The 22794-nt window shown below is 39.2% G+C and overlaps 2 protein-coding genes across 13 annotated transcripts in view; one reads left to right on the top strand and one right to left on the bottom strand.

The window, feature by feature from the left end:
- Positions 1 to 16469, bottom strand: part of C3g (C3G guanyl-nucleotide exchange factor) — a 70317-nt gene extending 53848 nt beyond the window's left edge. For 6 of the 11 annotated variants that reach the window (XM_071773567.1, XM_071773571.1, XM_071773574.1 and 3 more), the window contains exons 1-2: positions 8770 to 8922; positions 2715 to 3083 (exon numbers count right to left, since the gene is read on the bottom strand). In XM_071773567.1, coding sequence (XP_071629668.1) covers positions 2715 to 2901 — 187 coding nt within the window. In that variant the 5' untranslated portion in view covers positions 2902 to 3083; positions 8770 to 8922. Of the gene's footprint in view, positions 1 to 2714; positions 3084 to 7133; positions 7414 to 8765; positions 8925 to 15960 lie in introns of those variants that run through there. The other 5 variants (XM_071773572.1, XM_071773579.1, XM_071773568.1 and 2 more) reach the window with 4 other exon arrangements.
- On the top strand, positions 15740 to 20322 carry LOC139810209 (leucine-rich repeat-containing protein 57). 2 transcript variants are annotated; one of them, XM_071773588.1, is made up of 2 exons: positions 15740 to 15758; positions 16955 to 20322. In XM_071773588.1, exon 2 carries the CDS (start codon positions 17012 to 17014, stop codon positions 17726 to 17728), a length of 717 nt encoding a protein of 238 aa, XP_071629689.1. In that variant the 5' UTR covers positions 15740 to 15758; positions 16955 to 17011; the 3' UTR covers positions 17729 to 20322. The 2 variants fall into 2 exon arrangements, with proteins under 2 accessions (XP_071629689.1, XP_071629687.1); XM_071773586.1 differs by lacking the exon at positions 15740 to 15758 and adding an exon at positions 15902 to 16003.
- Positions 20323 to 22794: the final 2472 nt, after the last annotated feature.

Below are 22794 nucleotides of genomic sequence, written 5' to 3'. Positions count from 1 at the left end.
ACTAAGAATAATATTTTATATTATATCTTGAGACATATTATACGACTGGAATGCTTCACGATATTACAATACGCAACAAAATAATTAGATCTCATCTCACGTTGTTAAATGTCTTCAGAAGATAAAATAAAATTATTAACAAATAAGAATAGATAGGCTATAAAAAATTAGAATGAAACTGGTTATATATTACAGAAATAAATATATAATTGCGTTTTTTTATTAAATAAATTAGTTGAAATATTCATCTGACAATAAAATATTTTCTATTTAGCTTTTATTTATATGTATGAAATTCATATCATACCTAATTATTGCTTTCTTACACTAAACTTTAATAGAATAATTAATTCTAGAAACATCAGAATAGAGAAATCAATCATAAACCTCAAATTTTATATTTAAAATAAAGTAAAGTCACACGACTTTAAAATTAACGATCTTTTTCTGTGTTTCATAGGTAATTTATTCATAAATAATTTATTTTTATTTCACACAAATATATATATAGAGAGAGTACAAAAATATCTTATGCCACTCTTCATTATCCATGAGATACGAATACCATGAAGGTATTTTATTAATATTTAGGTAAAAATTTTATATTTTATACCTGTAAGTATTTTATAGTATCATTTTGCCATAGAATCTGCATATCAATTTACATCTTCCTCTTTTTTCTTATTCTTCATTAATTATTTGAGCGATAAGATTTATCTCTCAGATTTATCCATTGCACTCATACAACACAACACCCGCAGAAAACAATTAATCACGCGTACTAATTACCAAAGTAGAACAAACCACACGGTATTTCCAACATTAATTACTTCACCATGTATATTCCGACTGTATATATTGCGACAACAGATTAATACGAAAAGCACGAAGCTCTATGACATCTGAATCTTGCAAATTAGTCGTTAACCGTGTTCATAGGAAATAATCGATTAATACACTTTGATGCTCGACGCGATCGCGCTGTTAATCGTGGGAGTTAATTAATCATGTGAATTGTTTAAGTCGCTAATTGCTTGCAAGAAATAATCGCGTCTCGACGGATTTGTGTCGACAATTCGTCACACGCGGAGCGGCCCGCGTCGTTACCTGCCGACTCGAGTCTCACCGCGCGAATGATAATACGGCGCGCTGCGTGACGTTATCAAAACAAACACCAAGGCCGCAAGGCCGTACGCCGGCCGGTCTCCCGCGAAATGTTATTTAACGTTCTACATACAAAATTTACGCCGAATATATTCTCTTTCTTCTACCAGAATACTAAACAGTTATAGCGCATACATTCTGCGCTTCGTTTTGTGGACTCACTAGCATTGTCTAAGATAATAATTCCGCACGATGGAGAGAGTTTTGGAAGATATTTGTTATTCGAATCCTAATTGAGACAATTTGCATCAATCTGGTTTGAAATTTATAATGATTTAATACCGGGAATTGTGTAGCGATTGTAAATTAACACAAACTAATTAATTGGTAATTTAATTTGCACTCGTATTACTAACAGCAAATTCTAACTGCTGTACACGAATTACTCAATTCTTTCTTTTAATGTGAATTTGTATGGTAGACTACACAATTTCATTTAAAAACAATTATTACATCTATTATTTGAAAAATAAAATTTATCTTCGATAATCGCTTTGCATTGAACTGAAAAATTATTTATATAAATAAATGTATTATTATTTCTCTCTATTATGATTTTTAAACATCATTTTTATACAGAGAAATAAAATTATATAAATTTAAATTGTATAATATGAATCAAGAATTACAATAAATTTATCGAAAAAATCAGCTATTGCAAAAATGTTACGATTTAATCTTATTCATTTTTCTTCATTTATTGAAATCATACAATTTCACTGTCCTCAGAAGTAAAAAAATAGAAAAAGAATAACGAGTAAAATAAGGTAAAATAAGGTTTTGATCAAAACAAAGATAAATTTTATTCCTCAAATAAATATCAATTTAGTAGCAATGATATACGCGCGTGTCTACTTATCAGTGACATGTACCTAATATCGAGTTTGGAAAAGGTAAATGTCAAATAAGCGCATATCGCTACCTTAAATCAATATAAAAAGTATCTCAAGTATCATATCCAGCGTTATCTTTTAAGACGTAAAAATGTCACAATAAAAGAACGGTGTTTTACAATCCTTAAATTTAACGATATACAAAAGTTTATTCTTTCAGACATCGTCTCAAATTTCTCAGGCATGATGAGTAATCGTTTTAGTCTCAAGTCATCTCCGAAAAAATGTTAAAAGATTAAAAAATTATTAACAGTCATAATCTTCTCCTAAAAATCGACTACTGAATGACTGAAGAAACAAAATTCAGGCTGCGTCTCAAGGCAAATTTCATCAGAGTTTCTTAACTGTATTGCGATTGTAAATTCAATGTTACAAATATCAAAATTGTTCTCAAAATCTCTTTACTAAACCATGCATATCATGTCTCAAAACGTTTCAACTGAATGCTTCAGAAGAAACAACTATAAATACGAGCGTAAAACAGTGTCAATGTAGAAAAAAAGTAGCACAAATTCATGCCATGCAAAACGTAAGGAGAAAAAATAGGAAATGACTTCTCACGTTTTTGCTTTTTTTCTTTTCTATTGTAGAAGCATTGAACACAAAATGTGAACTCGCCTCGCGTCCTTAACCTGAATTTTTTTTAAATGGAATTACCTTTCAAGTTGCAGGTCGATAAGGAACCGGAAAGAGTCCTGGCGTGATTGGTTACGGCCAGCAGCAAAGGTGTGGCCGTGACGTGAAAAGACTTCGATTTGGGCAAAAACTGTTTTTGCACCGTATAGCTGCGAGTTCGCCGCCGAAATATCGGCGAGTCGAGAAAGCTGTCGTCGTACTGCGGCATTTTATGACACGAAGAACCGCGATTGGGTCTCTTTCAAACTGGACTTCGCGTCGTTGTTCATGGGGTGAATCTGCACGACGGCGAATTGCATTTCTAAGTACGTCTGTTCTGTCATAATGCACTTTCACTGTTCAATCTCACTTTCACTATGCACGATATAGTACAGATAATTATTACATCTTCTAAATGTGAATCATAAAATTAGAGAGAAATGCTACAAGCCGCGGCATTCATTTTTATGATATTCAGAAAAATAATGCCCATAACTTTTCTAGGAAAACGATTTTGCATCGCGCACTAACAAAAAGATAGTCGTGCAATTTTTAAGATTGCGATGTCTTTTTTTTCCACTGAGAAAACGTACGCGTTTAATTGAGTTCACGGAAAAACAAGACCCGGTATTTTTTTTCGAATACCCTGAACTGTATCAAATGACAGCAAGACAGCTGTGGTTATCGATAGACAATATCGAGAATCACAAGCTTGGGTGACTCTGAATCCATTGTACCGTGGTCAATATCGCCCCATAAAAATACCGCTCGCGACAATAAGCGGTTTCTATCAGAAACGGATAATCGACTCGCGAAAGGTAATTTCTATTCCCAAAAGATTTGTGTCTGGATGTACCTTCACACGACCTATCATCCACGTGTCTTTCAACCAAACGGTGATGTCGAGACAAATAATCGACTAAATCGACCGAAAACGTTTGGAAACAGCGAGAATTTCGTCTACTCGCAATCAGTAAAAAAAATCATATTTTATGTAAAATTAATCTGTACTATTTTTCGTAACGCGAGCGTCTAATGTCCATTTCTACCAATGCCGATTAACTTTAATCTCGGCTTAACTTACTTTTTATCCTTTTCTAGTTTTAAGAATTAGAAAAAGAGATAAAAAGTAAATTAGACCGAGATTAAAGTTAATCCGCATTGGATAGAAATGGACATAAGTCAGAATCAGATCGACAAATAACTCGCGACATCGTTCACCTCGTTAAGCAAGTCATTCGTGTTTGCTTGTTTGTTCTGAATTAGCTTTCAAAGTTGCTCAATGAATCTATAATGACATCTTCGCCGATCTACTCCATCGCTGCTCTGATAATTCCGATCGAGCGCAAAGCCGCCGTGTGGAAATCTTGAAATTCATAGATTGGTCGAAACCGATGACAGGAGAGCTAAATATATACACGTGCGGCGATACATGCATCGCGACCTCGAGTATCTGCTGTGCCGCTACAGATAGTGCTACACACTAAACTAAGGCGTCAGTTTCTAGGGTTGTCTATTTTAACGCGTCGGATGTTCCGTCACGATTTCTGCGTCTAGCGCTTCCGCGTCGCTCCCGCGATATATGTCAGACGTAAACTTATCGTGACGCCGTTAAATGGCTGTCGTGCGACAAGTACCAGCAAATAGCTTCGTTCCTCGAAGTCTCATGTAGCGTGATAGCGCTCAAAATTTCTCTCGCAAAGTTCACGCTAACTTAACCGCAATGATAACTTGTCGCGACGTGACAACTTTTGCAACTTGTCACTAGATGAAGTTCTAATTTATCATTCATAGGTATGTTTCTCACTTTATAAAATACAAAAATCTTAAAATGTTCTATGTAAATCGCGGTATGTATGATTAATATTTTCTTAATTCACTGCTCATATATATGAAGAGGCCGAGACGATAAAATAATGCACTTTGAATGTAATATGTTCATAACTATATGTTCAAAAACATGATGTCATAATTCATGTTGTTTCCTCTTCCACTATTCCTTTATTGTCTTTATAAAAAGCGTATTTCTGTTCCCAGCCTTTCCATTCTCTACATAAAGAATATAAAATATGTAAAAATGTCAAAAAGCTACTAAATTTAGTATATTTAAATCGCCTGTCGGATTAATGGTTAAACGCAAGATCTTGGAATCGTTTTCTGTGATTTTGTCTTTACAACAAGATATAGAATCAAATCAACTTTAATCAATATTTACGAAAACTGTCCATAGTTTATGACTCGTTAGATATACATGACATATATTTGTGAGAACGTCAAAGAATTGATACATATTCACGGGAAAGAATATCGGGCAGAGGAGAGAGAGAGAGTATCGAATTTCTTAAGATATCATCTTGTACAACAAACGATTCGCGATTACTGGAGCGAAAACCCGACCTCTTCTCTGCCTTTCGACCACCTACCGAGGTCCTACATTGCTTTTACTACTTTCAGAACGATGTGTATAATCCGATACGGTACCAGGAGGTCGGTCGTGTAACTCGTGCCACGGTACGGTAAGCACAAGGGCCAGATACAGTTCTTCTGGACTACTTGTTGTCTTGTAAAATTATCGAATTTTCTCCAGACATTATATTCGCGACAACGGCAAGCAAAGGCTTTGACGCTAGTTTTGAAGCTCGGTGGTATTAAAATTCGTTCAGGGACGTTGGCATGTCGCTGAAAAATTGTGAGCACAAACTTTCATGAAAATACGATGCGCAATTAAATTCTTCTACTATTAAATGTGTCTGAAAGATTTGCTTTTGATGTATAATCTGACTTCTTATAACTTTTTGTTATATTTTACCCTTAAATTCACTACAAACGTACAAACTTGGGACAACTTGGCAACCAAGGAATTTTTAAAATATACAAAAGACATTTTACAAACGTGATAAAAATTACCAAGCAGATTGGTAAATTTTGAAAAATTATTGAAATTTCCTGGATATATTTTAGTAAAATTAATCAAACATATTTTATATTTTAATGTAATAGATATTAATATTTTTTATTGTGGTAGATATATTAATCAGAATAGCTCGCATAAAATTCTTGGTGATACATGTTGTCCCACAACTACCATGATTTCGGGATAAATTTTAAGAGAAAATTCTCTCCGTGTTGTATTACAAATAAACAGAGTAATGGAAACGTTCATTACGAGGAAATTTTCTGCAAAACACGTATTTCTATTCCGATAAAAACTCGGATTGAAAAATAATACCTTCTGTTGCAAAAGTTTCTGCAGCCTGTTTTCCTGTTTAAAAGTATCGTATTTTTATGAACGAAACACGCAAACACTCGAGCCGACAAATAACAGATATGTTTTCTACGCGAAATTGTTTACGTTTCATTAATCGTATGTAACGTGCGACTGATCAAAACTACGAGCAGCTAGACCTAGATCACTTAAAACGTCGTAAAGAAAACCGTCGATCTCATATTTCAAACAACCTAAATATTTATAGTCTCCTTTATATATCATTGTATCTTTTTGCATTATAAATTTACTGCTAGCACGCGCAACTAATAATTTTAAAATGTTTTTAAATTAATGTATTCGATCATTTTCGTTAATATACGCGTCGCTTTCCTTTTCATACTCTTATTGATGAACTTCGATCATCGATCGAAGATCGTCAATACACGGTCCATTATCTATCACGAAACAAGCGAGACGCAGTCTTGTGAAAATATCTCAGCAGTATGTGATGTTCCGATTAGCAATAATTAGCACTGATGAACTTGCGACCCAGTTGCGCTACATTTCCTGTCGCGTTCGTCGCATCGTTATTTTCGGACCCACCGCTATCTTTACGCTTACGCCGATCTGCGTTATGTACCGCGCGTCTGAAAATTATCGTTCGCGCAGATGACGTTTCCAAATGGTAGGAGCGATACGCCACGAACGACTTCACGTCCGAAAATAAGTGGCAAACGTAATAACGTAAAAATTTATCACGCGCTACACATGAGGAACATCCCGACTCTGACACCGCACCGTATAGACGTGCAATTGTAAAACGTTACAGAGTATAATACAAACGCATTTCGATATAAACACGATACGAACATGTGAAACATTCCGTTGAACGGAATCGAGATAATTCGCCAAAATAATTTTATCAGGAATTCGACTCGGTTGAACTATACGTAATTAATTCGTGTGCTATGCGAACACGGTGAAATATATTTGCGTGTGCGAAAAGTACATTTAATTTAACAAACCGGAATTCGTTAAATTGTAATTACCTATCCATGATTGTCAGACGGTTAACGGGATAACGATTATACGTAATACAAAAAGAAATATCTCCGGGCGTTTCATTTTCATTTGTCGCGAATAAAAATGCATATTTGCACATTCGTGGGTGCCGAAAATTTAACCGATCCATTTAAAATGGCTCTGCCACGGAATTCTATCGCGGTGCATGAAAATTTTATCGTGATATATACCCTTTATATCTTATCTGTCCGTCTCCTAATCTCGGAGATGCAGAGATGCGTTTGCGGGATGGACGGACGGTAACAGTCCCGTTTCGCGCATTAATTAACGCCACACGCGCGAGTAAACTTGCACGAGCACAATACAGCCTCTCCCGGCATCTCTCTGCTCGCGCGCGCGACTTGCAGGCGTTTACTAAACGCGTACGCAACGAGCCCTTTCATCTGATCGCGCCTTGATCGTTTAACACGTAACGTCTGCAAACCGTCCGCTCCACATCCGCGCGACGTGTCGCGATCTTCTGAGATCATCCCGCAATTGCTATACCGCATTGAATAATTGCGGCTTTATGCACTGAAGATAAAGTCTGCGCGATTTGACCAAGTTGATATAGTCGTCACGCGCGCATGCGTCTTCAAATCAAATATTCCATGGGGAGTTAATATTGCGACCTTGTTTATAAGTAATTGCGTCAACACACATTGAATTATATTCGATCAGTTATACGATTGATAATGGTTGCACCAATTCGATCAATGCCTTTTACGAACTTTTTCTTGGCACACGTATTATTGATCATCTCTCAGCGGACTATTCAATTAATTAAATAAAAATAGAATATTCGGAAAGCGCGAGGCTAACTTCACAGACGTTTGGCAATATATAGATTCGTTCTTTTTATGTTGAACTTTTTGCACCGTTCACCTCTCCTCTTTTTTTCTCTCCAACAGGGAAAGAAAAAGGAGAAAAGATGAACGGTGCAAGAAGTTAAGTTAAAAAGAACAAACCCATTTTCATCTAACAGATGAGATGTTAAACGGTAGAACATCGCTGCTCTCGAAGTTTCACGGAGTGAAACAGCCACGAATCGTCCTGCGCGAAGTAATTAAGAGACGGATTAGTTACGTTGTTCCAATTCCACTCGGGTCACGTACATTCATTATACGGTAAGCAACAACGAGGGTCCGATTAAGCCGCGCGAGTATTACGTCCATAATCGACGTTCCGTAATTCGACTGCCTCCCATTTAATCGAGTAATTAATCAGCCTGCGCCGGCAGCGGCGGATCGCGTTCCCACTGCTCCGCGCCGCGTCGTGTCACGCATTCTGCAAAGAGTACGCGGAAAAGATGTCCGGGTCATCGCCTGTGTCAGGAGCGTCGCTTTTAAATGCCCTGGCGACGCGTCGTTGCGGTAAACACCCACTTAATCCGCACGCAATTACCATACGCAACACTGAGTGGCGAATTGACATTTCGATGCCCTTTATACACATCACTGTTAAAAGACGCGTTCCACCGCGCGATTTTTATTCGCTCCCGACGCCAACACGCCTAGAAACGCGCTGTCGCATTTCCGAGCACCGTCGTCGCGCCATTCATATATTTTTAACATTATACCAATAAACGGAATAATATAGCAACAATCGATTATCCTCCCCGATCTTTATCTTATATTTATCTCATTCAGTATCCCGGTGCTCCTCGACGACGTACCGTGATACGTCGCATTGACATTCAGGAAGTTAAATTTACGTCGACAAAAATAAACTTTAAATGAATATAAAGACAAATAACTATATTCAGCTATAAATAATAATTAATTAAATTGAACATGTTGAGGGAAAAGAGGGTATAAATTCACCAACGCGACGAGACTTCACTGAAGAACCCGAAAACTCGATATCGTACCAACGGAATTCGAAATGCCCGTTTACGTCTGCGAGAAAGTAAATCTGGACTAGACGGATCCAGTTGCAAACAAGTACGCGGGTTAGAACTAACTTCGTCGCGAATCCGAGGTGAACTGTCGTTCTCGCCGACAGGCCGTTGGCGCAAGATTGGCCGGTAATATCTGCGACTTTGGCCGGGAAAGAAGCCTTGTCTATTTTAACGGGTCAGAGAGAGGGAAAGAGAGGGAGAGAGAGAGGAGAGAGAGAGGAACGGACGAGTAAAAGACGTATGAGGGAGGGAGTGACGGTGGTGAGAGGGTTAACGGAGGAGGGACAAAAGACCTCGTGCACAGAGAGGCCGGCGGCTCTTATACGTTCCGCTCTTTATTTCGAGATACGAGACCGAAAACCGACGGACGGGACAACGAAGACACAATTTATTTGCGGACCTTCGCAACCCAGTGACGTCTCTCGAACCGATGCTTTTCACTATCGGGAATTAATTCGTGAACGCTCAACGGAGGATTGACGAAAATCCTTGACGCGACCGAGGACGTTCTATTCAGACCATTTCACTCGGTTCTTCGAACATAAATCGCTTCTTCTTTTTTTTTCCCCCGAATTGTGACGTACTCGAAATAGCAATTGTCAATATCGTACTTGAGATCGAACCGGCTTTTCACTATCGGGAATTAATCCGTAAACGCTCAACGGAAGATTGATGAAAATCCTTGATGAACGAGGACGTTCTATTCAGACCATTCCATTTTTCGAACATAAATTGTTTTCTCTTTTTCTTCGAAAATTATGAATTGAATATACATATCAAAATAGGTTTAATTGTACATTGCGTATCGCACTTGAGATTTTCGAACGAACCAAGCATATTAGATACTTGTCTGAAAGCTGTATCCCTATATACATCGTGTTTTTCCTTAAAAACAAAGGCTTGTCAGTGATGTTTTGTTGCATAATCTTTGCAAAGATCTTGCGCGACTGTTACTGCCATCGCTACTTGCATTGTATTAGTATGTGAGAAGAAGTATCGCTCATGCTGATGTTAAGACTAGTATTGTCATCGCCATTGCACGCTGAATTGGCCTCGCAAAGAAAAACGACAGTGAATAGTCCGCGCCTCGCAGCCTCGATGGATCCCGAGATATCCAAGTGCGCGTGTACGAAAGTAACCCAGAATATATATGCACTTTCGATATTTATATTATTCTTGATTAATTAATTCTTTATCTTTATTTAAATAACAGGATATTGATGATAAAACAAGCGCCAATGAAGGCTAATCAATTGCAACTCGAGACGTTGCACAAATTTGATATAATGAGGTACTGATTTATTATAAACTAAATATATGTATATAAGTATTTTGGATACCCATTTTGGATCGAATCTGATTTATATTGTTTGTTTTATGCCGCATATAGAATACATTTTACATTTAAAACATATAAATAAAACGGAAAAGATAATCTAGAAAGATAAATACATATATATTTTTACGGGCCAACAACACGCACTTCAAGTTTCGATCTTTCCCTTTGCGTAAATTGTTTCAAAATCGCGGCAAGAATAAAATCGAGGCGGAAAATCGTAGGCGTTTGTAGTTCTGATTGTGAGCAGGATCAACGGTAATATGCGCGTGAACTAGTTTTAACACGTGCGTGCATTTTTTTCTCCTCTTCTTTTTCTTTTCTTGTGTTTTGCACGGTCGCGGCGTAACGCGAAAACGATTGCATATTAATGAATCGTTGAGTTAACGTTACCGCGATGTGCATCGTCGGCGTTGGCGTTGCGAATGCGTGTTTCTGGCACGGGCTCTGCATCATCGGCCTGGTCGACACGAGGTTTGTAACAACTCGGCCGCGTATTTGCATAGATATTGGCAGATCGGACTGCCGGAGGAACGGAAGGCTGGCTGCGCATGATTGCGGTTCCTAAACGACTCGCGCGGACAGATCGAATCCAATAAAGGCGCTAAATCACGTGTTTGCCGCAGAAATATTGCGAAGCATAGACGTTCGCGGAATGAAATCGAAATATTGCGAGGTGACCGCGTTCGGAAGAATGAGCGTAATAACAATCTCTTTAAGGGTCTATTTTTACGATCCTGGCACTTGGCATGGACTTTGATAAGTTTCATAGACAGTGAAAAGCTTATCGTTGAATGATTGAAAAACAGAAAAATTAAGAAGCGTATGTCTTATACCGCAATAGAGAATGTTTCCTTTCTGTTTACATAATACCTGTTGTACAGCTTGTGCTAATTAGCGGTGTTTTTCGCAATCAAATTGCGAGTAATCATATTTAAAATAATTTCTTCGATTCTTCCAGAGGAAGGAACGATTAAATATGTTTAAAAAAAAAGAAAGTGCGAGGATAGCATATAGAGATCGCGAAAGTCTTTTATAGACCGAGAAGCGATTAACATATATGCATATTATTTAATTAGCATCTATCTTATGGAAATCACGATTTTATGACTATACTAGTCCGTCATAATTTTGAAATCGCTTCCTGGAGATCTTAACGGGATTTATATAATAAAAAAATCTTTCACTTAATCGTGAAACTCAAGTGCTAAAAGAAATTTTCTTTTCGAAATCGAACATATTTTATGAAAAGCTATAAAATATATCACCACGTCGCACTTTGCATGCGAATTAGCGCATCGATAATTTTTAAGTGCAATCTATCAGTGGTATGCAAGGAAGCGGAAGATCGAATGTACATTTCCGTTAATCTTCAAACGTTCCTCGTACTCTTTTGATATCGCGTCGGTACTAATAAAATTTTATAGAGCGCAATAATTGCGGTAATGGAGGTTTATCGAGGAAAGCATGTTCCACCGCATACCACACTAATTGCAATTCTGCTACTATTCTAATGTTTAGAAATGTTTCTTTACGTCATATGGATTTCATGTGCCTATCTCTCATATATCTCGCAGTAACGATTGAACTATCTACAAATCTCCGTATTAAAATAAGAATATACAGCAACAATCATTAATCAGTCAGTATATAAACACTTGCAGGGAATTATTCTCTCAAGCCAGTTCTTCGTTGTATATGATTATTTCGTCATACAAGTTAATATTCATTTCTGGTTAAAAACATTTGTAAATGTTTTGTCTCCATCAGTAAATCCCTTTTGTTAAGCAATGTCAATTTTCTGCAAATACTCTCATAAATTATTCGGAGACGGTAGGTATTCATTACCGTACACTCGCAATATCTTCTTATACATACAATTAACCATTAATTATGTACGCTTCGAAATCATTATGCTTGTCTTACAAACAATTACAGAGATACGCGAGTCGCACGTTACCGTTTTCATGACACACGTATATATAGAAAAGGTTCGTCGTTCTCGCATTTATATAAACGATTCGTTATCCGGCGGGACGAGACTATCTTTCATCTAGAAACGCGAATTTACCTGGAACGCACGAATTTCGAGAATTTTTACTTTGCGAGCACGCGAAGGCTTTTAGCAACGATTATTATTAGCGGAAGCTTTCCGCAGTAACGGTGGGAGGAGTCTACGGATTAGGCAGCGACATGGCTAAAGCAACCGCGTACAAAGGCCATAATGGATACAATAGTGACGAAACAGAGACGAAAGATCCGACGAGATGAAGTGGATCCGACGGGATCCCGATCTCGCGCTTCCACCTTCCGTTCCGCTATATCTCACTCCGCCCTCCTCTCCGCCACTCCTGTAAGATTACTCGAATGTCGGGACGAGGTATTGCCGACGGCATTCATCGCGGCAGCATCGTCATACGTTTGCCGCGCAACATGGTGCACTTGCCACTGTAGAATTATTTCAATGCGACTATCTAACCCTCTCCTAGAGTTGGAAATTTAATGAGTCCGCCATTCAGACGAGACTACGTCGCGGCTATGCGGCAGATTTACTATTGATTCCGCTCGTGGCACCGGCCAATAAAATCACAATGTAATATGGTATTCCTGTTTCAAAGAGAGAGAGAGAGAGAGAGAGAGAGACAGAGAGAGAGAGAGAGAGAGAAATTAACGTCCAAACGAGATTTCAGGCAAAATACACTCGACAATCGTTACGGCCGCAACCGATGAAAATATCGGAGATTTTTTTCTATCAAGCGTTATTTCTGGATATAATGAAATTTACTCTGTATTTTTCAAATCGATTAAAACTTGGAAAACCTCGAATATACGAATAATGCTTCCGCGTTGCGCTCGGGGCGATTAAACGCGAAGTAATTCATTTAGAAGGGGAAATGTAGAAGATAATTAACGAGAAAAAAAAGCAACGTCCGAACCGACAAACGCGTTACAATTGCGGCGGCCAATAGATCAACTCGAATTAAACGCAATTACGTGAAGCAGATGATGTATAGGGTTAATTGTCCTTAGTTTTACCCGGCAAATTGATCGAACCCACCCTTTTACTTAAGTACCTCTGTCCGTCGCACAGCCTTTCAAGGTCGAAACGTATCAGCCCCGATAAAGCTACACCTGTTACACCTGTGCATTATCAAAATCTAATCGTCCGACAGATCCAACGTTTTATCCGCTTCTAATAGAAATTCGTGATTTCGTATGCGACACACGAACTTGCGCGCGATATGGAAAAATGGATGTTTTTTCCAATATTTTCCCTTCGGCGTTACACATATGTATACGGATAGTATAACGGAGATGTAACGAGAAATTTTAAAGACACAGGAATGAAATATCTCGCAAGCTCTCTGAAATATCGACAATATTGACAACGAATCTAAAATAGGAGTAGAACGCGCAATTTTTACAATAGCACGTTCACTGCGTACATCAGATGTAATACGGAGAGCTTAAACTTATACGTTCAATGTAGGTATATCGATATTGCACATTCAAAGTATTGAAATATATAGCTGCTATAAAAATACAAATTAGATATTTTCTTCTCTGGAAAATTATTCTACTGAAAGAAATCGAAGTCACATTTAATTACTACTTGACATTACCTAAAATGTAATTAACCCATTAGCTGCTACAAAATCTTTAATTGTGCACCTGTTACGTTTTACATCATTAATTAATTATTAATCATTTTTCTATATCACTAATTAAAAATAAAATACCAAATCGTGGCAATTCATGATTTCCATATTACTTTCTCGTATGATGTCTGAATGACCGTAATGTATTTTTAATCTCGAGGATCTAAAACTTTGTGTGTTATAAATAGCAAAAAATCACGATTTTGAAAAACGGTAGGGTAGGGCCTATATATGAAATCAAAGGAACGCTTTGTGCCAAGGGGCGGGGAGCGACAACAAAATGAGAAATGCACAGAGAAAGGGCGTGTTCAGGGTTCACTCGAGGAAGAGGGCCGTTAACGAGGACGGAGGGAGAAAGGACTCGTAATCGCCACGAAAAATACAGTCGGTCTCGGTCAAGCCAGGAGCAGGGTGGGTGGGATAGGTCTTTGTTCGGTAGGGGCGAATTGTGGGACGGAAGGCTCGTGACACGGCCAGCTGTTCCGAATCCGGGGTCTGTCTGGACGCGTGCAAAGTTTATTGACACACTCCACTCTCTAGCTCGCCGCTATTACAGCCAATACGATTCCGCACTGGAAATGCTCCACGAGAAAAAGAGGAAACGGCCTTGAAGCTAAAGTTCAGTCAGAGACATTTAATCGGTGTTTAACCTTCCCTCTCCCAAGCTGTTATTTTATTTTAATTCTTCTTCGAGCTATTTCTGATCACGTGAAGTCATATGTGACATATCGTTTGTCGAATTATTATACAATTTAGTACGCAATAAAATCATGTACTGAACTGTTACAATAACTAACGTAATACATAAAAATAAATAAATTTAGTTGCTCATTACGAGTTTCTCGAATACATAGGGAGAGAATTATATCGCGTTCGCGCTTCTACATTTAGATATCTCTTAAGATATCGCGGCTCTTTCCGCGACATTCCAACTCGCTTTTCGCGCGCTCATAGCTTCGCAAATAAAGGGCGGCGTGCTTGCCCAGCTTGTGAAAACAGCTGGATCGCGCTCCTCGGAGAAACAGAGCGTTCTTACAAAAGCGAGACCTACTTATTTGAGTAAATATCTCTCAAAGTATCACATTCAAAATCAAATCCCGGTGAATTTAATTGCGTTTCTCAAAGAAGATCGCTCGTTCACGACCGTCGACGAGCAATCTATTCGATCGGACCGGAAAAAATTCACTTACAATTAGACCTAACTCTGGCTAAATCTATTTCTAACTAAATATCATTTCTTCGTCTTCTTTTTATCGTAGAAAGCCATCGTTGCTTGTTGAATTGTTCCCTTGGAGAAGATCGATCCCAAGCTATCAGGTATAACTCCGGCTAACTAAATATCGTCCGTTTCCTCGTCTTTCTATCACAGAAAACAATATCGAATTGTTTGCTTAAGCTGGATCGACCCAAGCTAGCGGTACACTCGACTGCGGCTGGAGCTATGACTAATCGGAAAGGAACACGAAATCATGAGGCGCAAATTAGAACCAGGGCGAGGACCAAGATTATCGACCTTGTTCTTCATCCCGAGGAGATAGAGAATTCCTCGTGAGAAAGCGAACCGATCGTGCCTTTTCTTCTTTATTTCTTCGACGCGTCTGTCATTATCGCAAACATGTCGACGGACATCCTGTGGGACGTCCCAGGTCCTCGGGGGGAGAAAAAAAAATCAGACGCGTGCATGACGGACATGCGGTACACATATGCTTTTGACATTTCGCATCCGGTAGCGTCGTCGGGTTAACGCTACCGATTACTAAATTGCACGCTTTTGATAAGTCGGCCGAGTTTCGAGATACCGGCGCGGCGCCTCGAGATAAGCGAGCTCGACGTCAAGTGGTGCGTATACACGGTCGTGGGACGCGCGCGACGTCCGTTTTTTCTCAGGAAGGAGTCCCGGAGTCGTCCCGCGAGAGAGAAGGTAAGGAAACGTCGCGCGCGGTCTCGCACGCCTGATGTATACGCGCGTACGCGCCCTCTCTCTCCGTCTCTCTCTCTCTCGCGCGCGTTCCTCTTCGCTCTCTCTCTTTCTCGCTCTCGCGGTCCACCTCGCGCGCGCGCTCGTTCCCTCTCGCTCGCTCGCCCGTCAGTCCATCGTCAACGGGTAGTGCGGGTTATCTTACCTGCGTGCTTCTCCGTCTTCGGCGTGGAGGCCATCGTTACCCGGTACGTCGCTTGCCGGTGACGTCGATCTCACTATCTCACCACTTCCGCGCACCGCCGCATCGTGTACTACGCACTGGAGGCTGCCGCGGCGTTTTCAGTCTGTTGTAAACCCGACGCGCATCGCTACATCTTCGTTTGTCGGCCATTTTTCGGGCAGGCGGCCCCCGCGCGAGCGCGCGCGCGCGCACACGCGGACGCGCGCGACCCGCCATCGGGCGGCGGGGAGGCGAAACCGGGGGCGGGCCGCTACACGATGGCGGACGCGCTGTCAATCGCGTGACATTTCAACTCCCTGTGTTACTCCGTAACGTGGACGCCGCGCCGGTACGGGGACGGCCGACGGCGGACGGACGGGCGTCGCGGCCGCGTAGGCACCCTCCTCGCGTTCTCGCGTACCGCGTGCGAGCGAAGCGCGAGAGAACGAGACGCAACGTGTGTCGCTCAACGCCGCACCGTGCGCGACGAAACGTCGTCGCCCCGGAGCTCGCGCTATACGGAGAGTATACGGAGTGAACACAGCCACCGACCGCGCGCGCCGGTACAGCGCCGCGCAAAAGTCACGGGCGGTAGTACAGTCCGCGTGATGAGCTGACGAGTCGCCAACACGCGTCAACGGCTTATAGTCCCCCGCAAAAGTTTTGTCTCGCTCCGGAGATCGTCGGGATTCGTGCGTCTCCTGGAATATTTCGATTATTTTGAATATGCACGTCGCGATTCTTTCTCGTTTCCCCACACAAACGGATTATACGTATATAGATATCTTTGAGGATCATATTTTATTTTTGAAAGAAAAACAAACGAAATAAGAATTCGATCGTATGCACTTCGAAACAATCCGAGCGCGATTCTTACCCGAATTTAAAAAAAAAAGTTGCAAAGCGCTCCACTTTGAAAACGGCATTCGATATATACGTTACGATAAATTAATTCCTTCACGACGCTCGTTGATAGGGGAAAGGCCCGCACAGTTGTCGCCCGCGAGGATACCGAGACCCTGAGGCGATCGACATGGGCAACTCCGCCGTGAAGAGGCACTACGAGACCGCGGAGAAGACCGCCACCCTGAAGTTGTCGCAGTGCAAGCTGGAAAAGTTCTCGCGGAAGCTTCACGACTTGGCGCCGACGCTGCGCACCCTCGACCTGTCCGAGAACAGCTTCGCGACGCTCCCGAACGAGATCGGCGACTTCACGCTGCTGAAACAGCTCAACTTCAGCCACAACCGGCTGACCGCCCTGCCCGGCACCCTGGGCGCGCTCGAGAAGCTCGAGGGCCTAAACTGCGCCGCGAATCAGATCAAATCGATCCCGTCGTCCCTGGCGAATCTGAGCCACCTGAAGCAGGTCAATTTGTCCGACAATCAGATCTCCGACTTCCCGCTCATGTTCTGCGGCCTCAGGCACCTGGACGTTCTGGATTTGTCCAAGAATCGGCTCACCATCGTGCCGGACGCCGCCGCCGGCCTTCACGTGATCGAGCTTAATCTCAATCAGAACCAAATCGCCACCATCTCCGAGAAGCTGGCGGATTGCCCGCGACTGAAGACCCTGCGATTGGAGGAGAACTGCCTACAGCTGAGCTCGATACCCCTCAGACTCCTTAAGGATTCCAAGGTCTCGATGTTAGCGCTCGAAGGTAATCTCTTCGAGATGAAGCAGTTCGCGGACCTGGAGGGTTACGACACCTACATGGAACGCTACACGGCGGTCAAGAAGAAGATGTTCTAAAGAATCGTTTTTTTACTGGGAAAGAATAATGTTTGTATTATATGTATGAAATTGTTTGATGAGTCGGTACAATTAAGATTATTACCAAACGTGACGGATACGGACGGCATCCGAGAGAAAAAAGATTTAATTATCTGGCATTTTTGTGTCGTTTAACATGTGAGAGGAAACAGACATACAGATACTTAAAAGATTGAGAATATATTGAAATTTATAAAAAATTTACAAGGTTCTACAATTTGGAAATGTTTTCTTTCTGACATGTGGTTGTAAATCAAATTTTTTTGCAAGGTAAATTGTTATAATAGCAATTCTATCCGAGTCCAGACTGTTTATATCTATACGATTTATAAATAATCGCGAGAGTCAGAAATGCACATCGATAAACGTTAATGACCGAAGTATTAAGTCGCTGATATTCGATTATTGAAATTCAAGGGCATAATATATTTAAATATATATTATATATATAATTGTTCTATATTGTTTTATTGAGATGTTATTTTGTTGTTTGGCATAAGTCTGAATATCTACACGCACGAATGTACACGCTTTAAAAGTTTAAAATATTCTGATGTTTCATTCCTTATTTAATACATAATATATCTTGTAAGTGCTTATTTAGTCAGAGTGACGATCATGGAACGATGCTATCTATGGCGTCCAATCTAAATATTGAGCTTTGTATACGTATTTCAAAATATTTTTTATCTCAAATAAAGATTCTGTTTTTTTTTTCTAAAATTAAATTTAACTGATAATCTCCAGATCAGTAATATAAAAATTACATTTGGCTTAAATAGTAATTTCGGCAAAACAGCAGCTTGTTTCGGACATATTTAAATGCTCTTTTCTTGTAAACGTTTTGATTTTTACAGTAAGAGATAAATTAAAATGCATTTTCAATTTTGCGAATTTTTTCATAATAAGTTGGACGCATGTGATATTTAAAATATGATATTAAATCGAGAATCCAAGTTAATCGAAAAAGTATGCGCATCTGACCATTTCTACCGAAAATTAATAATAAATTCGGTGGACTTTGAAATCGAAATAAAAATAAAAATGAAATTATATAAAGCGATGCAACGCTGAAAAATACAACGGGCTTAGCATATGTTCTTTTTTTTAATAACTTGAATATACACGCCTATGTTTTCGCGTAACTTACATCAATAACAGTTGTTGCGTGAAAGAATGTTTCAAGAAATATGCTTCTCAAACGATGCAGACTTTCCTCTAATGCGTATATATTGAATCACTCATTGTTCGTATGACAACTGTTGACTGTTAATAATTGTATAACTTTTTTATACGGATACAAACGTACCGTGTCGCATTCGCACGATTATAGAAAACAAAGATCGTTGAACCTTCCTACGGTCAACTGCGTATTAACCTTCGACCAAACTGACGATCGTGTAGAAATTCTCGAAGTTACAAATTGCGCAGGGCAAAAGGCCTTATCGGTGAAATCCTGCATTATAAGCGACATTTCCATATTTATTCAGCTCGAATATATATTATATTATTTATCTCGCTTAACATGAAATATTACGCAATTGCGCTTACACGTCTCTTCGTTGGAATATCGCAACTTTGCGACATATATTCTACTATCGCAGTCTTTTTTAAATTAGTTTTGATATGCTGTACGAGCTTAACGCACAACATATCAAAACATTTTAGTTAAGTTCTTAATTAAAGTAATTTAAAATTTCTTCTTTTTTAACGAATTATTTTAAGTTTTTGATATATTATGCATTCGCCGACTTTTCCGCGTGAAACATTATAAAGCAAATAGTGATAGCAAAATGTTAAAAGATATACGAGAAGAAATTAACTTTATTGATTCCGCGTTTAATATCATAATTGCATATTATTTTTCTTTTCAAGCTTCGCTAGCAGAAGAAACTTATTGTGTCATGCTTTTTAAAATGTAGATGTAAATTTTATTTTAATAATAACAGGCTAGGGTTCGTCCGTAATTTATATGTATTTCAGGAATAACAGCCGTAAAAGAGCCTTTGCTACCTACTGCAATATTAGAGGACGATATGAAAAATTCATATTGAGACGACGATGTAACACCCCAGGGCGAAACTTCATCAAAACTTTGATACGTCCTATACACTTTGTCACCCTTTTTTACCGCGTCGTCCGATCAGAGATTCACGATTATCCTTATTACGTATTAAGTCGTATTACATTTACCGAGACCTCGTTTTATGAAATTTTGCTTTCGTCAAAATTAATCCGCGCAGTGACCGCTCGTTGAGCGAGAATTAATTCCTTCCACTTAAAATCCACTCCTACATCAAAGTGCTAGAGTATGTATAAGAAGAAGCGCGATAGATTCGCGTGATATGTTCATTTGAAACTTGTCAACAAAATTTTGTAAATTGAGGACTCCATATTTTTAATTTTGTTTAAATCGACGAAATACACGTATTACGAGTTACCAAATATATATATATTTATCTCGCTTAGAAGCACCCGTTCCGAATATTTTTCGCATTATTATGTATATATATGTATGTAATATTATTTCTTTGTCAGAGTTACAAAAGAAATAAATCGTGTATTTATTTTTATACCATTTTTTATTCCATGTCAATTGATGCAGTCAATCTCTAAAATTGGAAATCCAGTTGTAGATGTATCAACAACTTCGTTAACGAGTGTTAAAGACATATCTTATTTTTAGGAAAAATATCCTCCAAAAACAATAGCGAGTTTAGTTCAAAAACATTAGCGTAACATTTTGAGGCTTGTTGATACCAATTATACGTATATCTTAATTGTTCAAGGCATGGCACTTTTCTATGTTTTAATAACGAATCGTTTTGTGCCAATAAAAAAAATGCTATTTCACGCAAATAAATTGAAACAATTAAAGTGAAAGAAATATGTTGAAAGAATTTTGAAAGCTATAAAATTCGTTACAAATGAGATTTAAAATAAAGTTTTATATTGCAGGTTTTCATTCGCCAATACGTGAGTAAGTAAAATAACTTCATTAGAAAGATTTCAGCTCATCCTTCTCGTAGAAAGATTAAATAGCCGATTATGAAGCACGTTTGATATCAAATCGCCAATCAGTCCGAAAGTGAAATAAAGATAAAATGAGAGATATGTTAACAAACAAGAGAAATATAATGTTACTTATAATCGAAGAATGCTCTACTTTACATATAAATTTTCACGAAAAAAATCATGCAACGTCAAGGTTTCTTTAACAGTCTCGATGGCAAGTGACGACTAACGACATGATCACGAACGGTGCATGACTATCAAGTAAACGAAATGTTATTTAGCAGGACGCGATCACGGTTTACCAGTAGATTCGAGCAGAATATCCCGACGGATTAGCATCAACTTGTGTTCTGTCAGCAGAATCACATGACATAATCCTAACAGCCAACTGCTAAAGAAATCGTAGTAAAATGTATCGTAATCATTTAAATGGAATGGCAGATTGGCCGAGTTTCTGCAGTCAATCTGCCATTACATATTCTATTGGTAGATTTATTATAACTCTATTGGCATTCTGCCAACAGAAAATTTGTAGTAGATAACTTTGCAACTGTTTATTCTCGACGAGTTTGGCCATCTTTATAGATACAAAATGCATAGACAAAACACGTGAATGTGTTTAAATAAGTTTCGCAACGGGTAATTCTATCGACCGCGACGTCTGGCCGATCGTCGCTGCTGCCATCGGCAAGTGAACGAAAGGCTGCCCGAGGAAAACTGCATCGAGCAATTTTACAATTCTGCGATACGGATAAGAGTGCGTTATTATGGAAGACGTATATACTGCTCGAACGTTTGAGATATTCGAGCTGCGCGTAGACGACGCAATCAACGGGGGTGATCGTTTCTCAAATAATAATTTCGACCGCTCGTATTTGTCACGCTACTCCAAATGTTTGAACGACCGAAATATCGATTGTTTATGTTATGTCTGTATCGCGACAAGAGGCTCAAATGACGACCACCGCCGGCCATTTTGATCCGAGGGCCACGTTCCGAACTGATCGACTGATCGTTTCTCTATAGCACGATGATAATTGTCGTTAATTTTTCATTACGATGGATTTTACGTATTGTACTTCGTATATCGCTTACGTACGAAACTTTAATCCTATTAAATAAAGAGAAGTAATTAATATTGTTTTTTAAAAGAAAATACTAAAATGTATATCAAATTTTGAAATGATGAATTCTCTTTCGTCGTTTAAATAGCCGTAATATTTCAAATATATTAAAAAGAAATGTAAAAAAATATATAATTTGTAAATGTAATATTAAGTTTCGGTGAGTTTGGCAATTTTAAGATGGTTAACTGCGCAGTACATTAACTTTATTAACTGAACTTAGTTTGCAAATAACTCATAAATTTATTAATTCACAAACGTTAAGGCCATTGCACGTAACAAAGTTTTAGTCATAATCATAAAGCCGTAAGAAAATAGACCAATCACAGTCGATTATTCTTCTCGCGCTTGAAGAATAATCGAGTGTGATTGGACTATTTTCTTAAGCCTTGTGTCCACGATGCTAGAAATCGCTCCGAGATCTCGGACAGAGAAAGAATTAACCAATCGGCCCAATCGCGATGGTCAATTGCCGAATTGTTGAAATGTGATTGGTCAATTTTTTCTCCGTCCAAGATCTCGGAGCGATTTCTAGTATCGTGAACACAAGGCTTTACGGCCTTATTACGATTATGACTAAAACTTTGTTACGTGCAATGGCCTTAACGTTTGTGAATTAATAAATTTCTGAGTTATTTGCAAACTAAGGTTAATGTATATACTGCGCAGTTAACTGTGCTGCGCATGCGCGAAATGTGCTCAAGGCTCCTGCGCACAAAAAGCGCGTCGACGCGTTTCGCATGGCAGATATCGATGCGGTGGCCAATCACTTCTCACTTTTCTGTAACTAGCGGAAGATTATTGGCCACGCGTCACGTGAAGTAGCGCAAAAGTCAGACATTTTTGATCCAACAGGGCGCAAAATATGAACGAGACATTTATAAATGTATTATAAATTTGTTTTGT

This window comes from Temnothorax longispinosus, chromosome 3 (assembly GCF_030848805.1).
Source record: "Temnothorax longispinosus isolate EJ_2023e chromosome 3, Tlon_JGU_v1, whole genome shotgun sequence".
NCBI lineage: Eukaryota > Metazoa > Arthropoda > Insecta > Hymenoptera > Formicidae > Temnothorax > Temnothorax longispinosus.
Note: the sequence above shows the minus strand (reverse complement) of the source record. Positions and strands in the feature narration are given on the sequence as shown.